At 42.8% G+C, this 7,500-nt stretch overlaps 1 protein-coding gene across 1 annotated transcript in view; it reads left to right on the top strand.

Moving 5' to 3' along the window:
- LOC138973614 (galactoside alpha-(1,2)-fucosyltransferase 2-like) overlaps positions 1 to 6,951 on the top strand; it is a 16,708-nt gene extending 9,757 nt beyond the window's left edge. The window contains exon 2 of the mRNA XM_070346332.1: positions 5,241 to 6,951. Within this exon, the coding sequence (XP_070202433.1) occupies positions 5,241 to 6,667 (1,427 nt within the window). The 3' untranslated portion in view covers positions 6,668 to 6,951. The remainder of the gene's footprint in view (positions 1 to 5,240) is intronic.
- The last annotated feature ends 549 nt before the right edge of the window (positions 6,952 to 7,500 follow it).

Below are 7,500 nucleotides of genomic sequence, written 5' to 3' on the forward strand. Positions count from 1 at the left end.
TAATCTAGATTCCAAACAATTTCCGGGGGGATGCCCCAGGGGTAGAAAAATGATATAATGACAAATACTCCCAGAGGGCGCCAGATTGCACATAGTTTAAATCTAGATTTCAAACAAAATCCCGGAAAGGCATGCCCCCGGACCCCCCTTCGCACCCTCAACTAATGTACCCCTACCACAATTGTGACCCCCCCCCCCCCTCTCACCCGACTTAGGTCCGGCCCTGGCACTGTATCGTCATCCAATGCATTAGATAATTATCTACTACCTAATATTGCCTCATAGTTGAATTAATTCTTATCAGACGTTATCTAAAAACAAAAACAAAAAAACAGTTCCTTAGGCCAAAAAAAAAAAATAGGTCTGTTTACGGTAACCCGACCGACCCTAGTTTTTTCGCGCGACCCTAGACTTTTTTTGGCATTTAAGAAAAGAAAAAAAAAAATCTTGTTTTTTTGGCAAAATAACGTAAAAATATGTTTTTTTGGAGAAAAAAAATAAAAAATAAAAAAATCCCGACCTACCGACCCTATTTTTTGGGCCTATGCATCGTAAACAGACCTTTTTTTTTTTTTGGCCTTATTAGTTTCATAATTAACCGACAACATATTGTCTTTTTTCATGGTATGTACTTGTATTACACAATTTCTCTCTAAATGTTCCAAGTGCTGGTTAATCATAATTATAGCTTTTTTTAACAGTCACCGAGTGGCCGAGTGGTAACGCGCTTGCGCTCGGAAGCGAGAGGTTGCGAGTTCGACCCTGGGCCAGGGCGTTAGCAATTTTCTCCCCCCCTTTCCTAACCTAGGTGGTGGGTTCAAGTGCTAGTCTTTCGGATGAGACGAAAACCCGAGGTCCCTTCGTGTACACTACATTGGGGTGTGCACGTTAAAGATCCCACGATTGACAAAAGGGTCTTTCCTGGCAAAATTGTATAGGCATTGATAAAACATGTCCACCAAAATACCCGTGTGACTTGGAATAATAGGCCATGAAAAGTAGGATATGCGCCGAAATGGCTGCAATCTGCTGGCCGATGTGAATGCGTGACGTATTGTGTAAAAAAAATTCCATCTCACACGGCATAAATAAATCCCTGCGCCTTGAATATGTGCGCGATATAAATTGCATACAAAAAATAAAAAAAATAAAAAATCCCTGCGCTCAGAACTGTACCCACGGAATACGCGCGATATAAGCCTCATTGATTGATTATTTCTCAAAGAAGTACTGCGTGTTTGTGTATTCAATCTTCTACTTACAAATCTAATATAATAATACGTAATACAATCTAATTGCAACAGCCGATGTCGAGTATTAACATCCTGTTCACTTTTGTTTTGTGTTCATTGAAATCTTTTCAATCGCCATCAAGTTATGAAATTTTCAATTTCTTCAACATTTAAACCAAAAATTCCAATACTTTGCACACTTCTAGGATTAGAAAACTTACAGTCCGGACCGGGTAAATAATTATTTGACAAAATCTTTTAATAAATTTGATAAAAAGAGAAATGCTGTCACTACAGTGCAGCCTCAAACTTTTGTTACGGACGAATATTGACGTAATCCAAGATGTTATTCGGAATATTGATCGAAGTGACACACACACACACACACATACACACACACACACACACACACACACACACACACACACACACACACACACACACACACACACACACTTTTTTGTAATAACTGTCTTTGATGACGTCATATCCGGCTTTTTTTTTCATTACTTTATTGTCCCATCGCTGGGAAATTCGGGTCGCTTCCTCCCGGTGGAAAGCTAGCAGCAACGGAGTCGCGCTACCCAGGTGTCTGCGTGTTTAGGTGTATTCAGCCACCTGCACTTATGGCAGAATGACCAAGGTCTTTTACGTGCCATTGTGATGACACGGGGGTGGGACATGGCTTCCGTCTCTGGGTCTGCACATAAAGTTGACCCGTGTCCGTCCCGGCCCGAATTCGAACCTGCGACCTTTCGATCACAAGTCCAGTGCTCTACCAACTGAGCTACCGGGCCCCCGGGCTTTAAGTGAAAGTTGAGGCAGCACTGTCACTCTCTCCTTTTTTGATCAAATTGATTCAAATTTTGTACGAACAATCTTCGACGAAGCCAGACTTTGCGATTACATTTCAGTGTGGAAGTTTATTACCTAATTAATGAGTTTGGTCATTAAAAATCTCACAATTCTAATTAAAATTAAAACTTTGCAATCGATCCAAAAATAATTTCATCTTATTTTTTTATTTCCTGATTCCAAAAATATATAGATATGTTATATTTTGGATTAAAAACCACCTCAGAAAGTTAAAAAGAATACAGAAAAGTGCGCTTTCTTGATCAGCGCTGCGCTATACTGGCTTGTCACTTTCTGCACGCTTATTTTGAGCACACGTTGAGCGCTTTCTTTGCGCAAATCCGCGGGGAACAAAGCTATTAAGGTTTGATGAAAAAAAGGTTTGCAGCCTGTTAATTTCATTCTGTGAATTCCACAGATTGACTAAATGTGGTAATTTCACTTCACGAGACTTGGTGTCAGCGTCTATGACTTTAAAGGTTGAAAAAATATGGAAATAAGGGTTGACCGGTTGTGTGAGTTTTACGTAAAGATTTATTTTTTAAATCCATGCAGTCTGACTCATATTTATCAAGGCTAAGTGATGAATGCTTTGCTTGACAGCAACCATTCAAACGCTTTGTGTCAGCTGTGTTTGAAATATTGACACATGGAAGTGCTCCCAAGTGTCCGTTCGTGTGTGGTTGCCGTATCTTTGTGTGTGTGTGTGTGTGTGTGTGTGTGTGTGTGTATGTGTGTGTGTGTGTGTATGTGTGTGTGTTTGTGTGTGTGTGTGTGGTCATGCTTTTCTATGTGTCTGTCTTTCTCTCTGTCTTGTCTGTCTGTGTGTTTGTATGTGTGTCTGTATGTGTGTGTGTGTGTGTGTCTGTGTGTGTGTGTGTCTGTCTGTCTGTCTGTCTGTCTGTCTGTCTGTCTGTCTGTCTGTCTGTTCCAGTGTATATCCGTCTAGAAACGTGTCTAGGGGCGTGTTCGTTCCGACGTGCGTGCATGTGTGATCTAAAGAAAGAAAGAACAGGATGACTCAATACGTCAAATCCCCGTGTTTACTCAAACCGATTGTATTGCAAGAGGTCCATCTCAGAGCAAATTTAAATCGCCCATGTAATGTGTACACAGTGTCCTTGGTTTGGTCTTGAGTCCAGATCAAACAAACGTCTGCGTTTATTGCACTATTGCACTTTTTTCTTATGAAGCAGCTTGCAGTTGAATTGACTCAAAAAACAGGGATTGCAAAAGACAGCCAGGAACTAGAACAGACGAGAACATTTACTTTTTTTTCAAGGGGGTGGGGGGGGGGAACACCCCATGAACAGGGAAGAGCACGACTATACTGCTCCTAAAAAGATTCGGTCTGTAAACAAAGTTAGTGTTTGTAACCTTTAGGATTGGAGAAGAAAACAAGTCGCGTAAGGCGTAAATACAACATTTAATCAAGCTGTCGAACTCACAGAATGAAACTGAGCGCACTGCATTTTTTTCACCAAGACCGTATAGCAATGCCAGTCCCCCGCTCGTGGAAAAGGCTGTGAAATTGACTAGCCAGTATAGCGCGGTAGTGGTTGCGCTGAGCACGATAGCACGCTTTTCTGTATCTTTATTCTTTTTTTACTTTTTGAGCTTGTTTTTAATCCAAACATAACATATCTATATGTTTTTGGAATCAGGAACCGACACGAAGTAAGATGAAATTGTTTTTAAATGGATAATCAGCATTTAATGGTAATCATCATTTTCATATTTTTAATTTTCAAAGCTTGTTTTTAATCCAAATATAACATATTTATATGTTTTTGGAATTAGAAAAGAATGAAGAATAAGATAAAGATCGATATCTAAAAAAAATAAAATTACAATTTTCAGATTTCTAATGACCAAACTCATCAATTTCTTCTTCTGCGTTCGTGGGCTGAAACTCCCACGATTTTTACGTGTATGACCGTTTTTACCCCACCATTTAGGCAGCCATACGCTGCTTTCGGAGGAAGCATGCTGGGTATTTTCGTGTTTCTATAACCCACCGAACTCTGACATGGATTACAGGATCTTTTCCGTGCGCACTTGGTCTTGTGCTTGCGTGTACACACGAAGGGGGATAAGGCACTAGCAGGTCTGCACATAAGTTGACCTGGGAGATCGGAAAAATCTCCACCTTAACCCACCAGGCGCGGCCGGGATTCGAACCCACGTGACCCGAGTCAGCCAATCAGAGTAACACACCTGACGTGATGAATATTCACAGGTCAAATGCCTTTGACACACAACAATCTCACAAGATAAACCATGTTGAACATGCGTTTCGGTTGCTTCGCTTTTTCTCGTTGAACAGAGAGCGACAGATTTAGAACCGACTCCAGACGGATGGGAAATGACGTAAAGATACATTTGATGTAAAGCGAGTGGCGCAATTTCACTTGATTTTTCCGAACTTTGATCATTTAGATTTCAAGTGAGCGGTCGGCATTGCACACTCAGACGATGGGCGGTGCCTTGCTGTTCCGTTACGCACCCACCGACAAAACTCGCTTTTCGGTATTTTTTAGATAAAGAAAGTATTACCTGACAGCATTTGAAGTGTCATTCTTTAGAATAAATCACGCTGATATTGTTGAATTACATTTTTACTTTGTCTTGTTAATTTTTAGCGTGATAAACAAAAGGGTCCCTGCCTGAACGTTATAACATTTAGAGGGTCACCTAGAATCCGTCCTGATTGGTCAAAAAGCCATATGGGGCACTGAATTGGTAATAAAGGTCGATAATGGTAGGTTTTTGTTGTAATTTTGAGGGGTTCTGATATAAAAGGCGCTGTCTTTCACCAATGTTCCTGGGGGCCCGGGTAGCTCAGGTGGTAGAGCACTGGACTTGTGATCGAGAGGTCGCTGGTTCGAATCCGGGCCGGGACGGACACGGGTCAACTTTATGTGCAGACCCAGAGACGGTATCCATCTCCCACCCCCGTGTCACGTTAAAGATCTTGGTCATTCTACCATAAATGCAGATGGCTGATACCACCTAAACACGCATACATCCAAAAGCCGTGAGGGCGTAAAACTCGAATCGTATAAACCAATTCATGTCCAATATAGGCAATTAAGACCTGACGGACAATAAGCTCCTTAAAATGTACAATGTTCCTCTTTGGCTGTGTTGCAGAACTGTTCCTCTATGGATGCGGAACGATCTTGGTATTCGGTGTCTGGCACCTCCATTCCCGGCCTGCTGACCTGCAGTCCTCCCTACAAAGAGAGCAAGAAAACACAGCTGATTCAGGCCCAGACGATTCGCGACACGGGGCGAAAGAAGGGCGACAACTTTTGTTTGTAAATGGCACAAGTGTGCGACAATCAGAAAAATTGTTGAATGTTCACCAGGGCAGGCCCACGTTTGAACATGCGTCGGGAAACGTCCGCATGTCGAAATTATCTGAGAATTCCAAGGGAACTTCGACCAGGGAAGAAGTTGCTAAAAATAGGTTAAAATCAATTTCTGTAGGGTTTTCATTGGGGGATAACGTCTCTTCTGAAGGATCGTCTGTCGCAAAATTGTCGAGTTTGAAACTGAATGGAACCGGAAACGTGACAGTGGAAAATTCCAGCCTCATTTTGAAAACACGGGAAATATCTAAGCCTCGTTCACAGAAAGTGACTAAAGTTTCGGAACAGACCCTGGAGTCTGAAAAGAACTCCTCCTCTAACCGGAATGTCGTTTCATCGACATCGTCTACGCCGTCATCGAATACAACGGATACGTCCAAGAAGCTTCTTTGCGTGAGATTCACGGGTCGACTCGGCAACGAACTCTTCCAGTACGCCAGCACTCTAGGGCTAGCCTTGACCTTGCACCGAACACCAGTCTTCATCGGCAGCGTGCACCTTCCCTCAGTGCTGAAGCACTTTGGCGATCCTTCCGTCAACTACACCCAACTTCACGCGCGCTGCGACAAGGCGGCGAGCGTCGGGGAAAAGACGTGCTGCAAGTGGGAGGAAAGTTTGACCAAGCTTGACCCCTCCAAAGACTTCAAGGTCGGCCTCTATCTTCAGTCTTACAGATACTTCGACGACCACCAGGCCGAAATCCGACAAGCCCTCACCTTCTCTGACGCCATTCGCAACGAATCTTCTCGAATCGTCAACGACCTCAGGCGCAAGTACAACTCTTCCACGCTCGTCGCTATGCATCTTCGTCGCGGCGACTTGACCGCGGAACGTAACAAGAAACTAGGCTACCCTTTAGTGTCCCAAGCCTTCGTCAACCGGTCCATGGCCTTTTTCAAAGCTCTGTACCCCGATGCGGTGTTCGTGGTGGGCAGTGACAGCCCAGAATGGTGCCAGCAGAAACTGTCCAGCGTGTCTCACGTGCACTGTTTAGCGCCGCGGTCGGCGGCTGTTGACATGTTGACGCTGTCCTCGATGGCGCACAGGGTGGTGAGTTTCGGGACCTACTCGTGGTGGGTCGGGTATCTGACCAGAGCTCGGACTGTTGTCTACATGAAGGACTTTCTTGTCAACGGGACTTACATCGGTAGCTGCTTCCACCCCGATGGCAGGGACTATTTCTACCCCGGGTGGATTCCTTTGTGATTGAGGAGGTTGTTGTGGGGGGTAGGTGCTGTGAGATCATTTTTCTGATTTACCTGTGCCTGAACCATTGCTCAAATGATGATTAAGCTATTCGGACTTCTCTACGCGCCTTAAAATCAAAGAACAAAAGATTGACATTACATAACATAATTATGACAACAAAATATCCGCACAAAAGAAAATTGAACACATCAAATCCAAAACGGGAGAATGTGTGTTATCAAAGACTCACTGTATTTTAAAATGTTATTCAATAACGGAAAAAAACCCTTCATTTATCTCTTTATTTGTTTGTTTGTGTGTTTTCTTCATTTTCATTTTTTTTAATTCATTTCTCTATTGTTGTTACAATTTTCGCACAATTTGAAGCAACCCTTACCCCAACGAAAATCTAGACCACGCACAAGCAAGTTTCAAGATGTCATATGTACTTCAAAGTGCGTAATATTGACAAATCTCAGCGCTTAGTATGGAACAAAGTACAGCCGAAGTACATCTTGTCAGCACTCTACACGCATGAAAGTGGCGAGTCTTTTACTCGCCATGGCGAGTAGAAACGTGTAACTGGCGAGTAGAAAATGTTCATCTCCTCGCCAAATGAGAGTAAAGTTGCTGAAACAATCTTTTTGGTTTGGCTAGTAACATTTGTTCTCTGGCTAGTACATTTTGAGAAGCCATTAAGGCTACCAAATATAAAATTGCGCTGAAATGAGTCAATAAATGTCGTGTGCTCCTTATCGATCATGAACGTAAAAATCCACTCGTGCAAAAACATGAGTGAACGTGGGAGTTTCAGCCCATGAACAAAGAAAAAGAAGAAGAAGAAGAAACAC

The sequence above is a fragment of the Littorina saxatilis genome, linkage group LG8 (genome assembly GCF_037325665.1).
Source record: "Littorina saxatilis isolate snail1 linkage group LG8, US_GU_Lsax_2.0, whole genome shotgun sequence".
NCBI lineage: Eukaryota > Metazoa > Mollusca > Gastropoda > Littorinimorpha > Littorinidae > Littorina > Littorina saxatilis.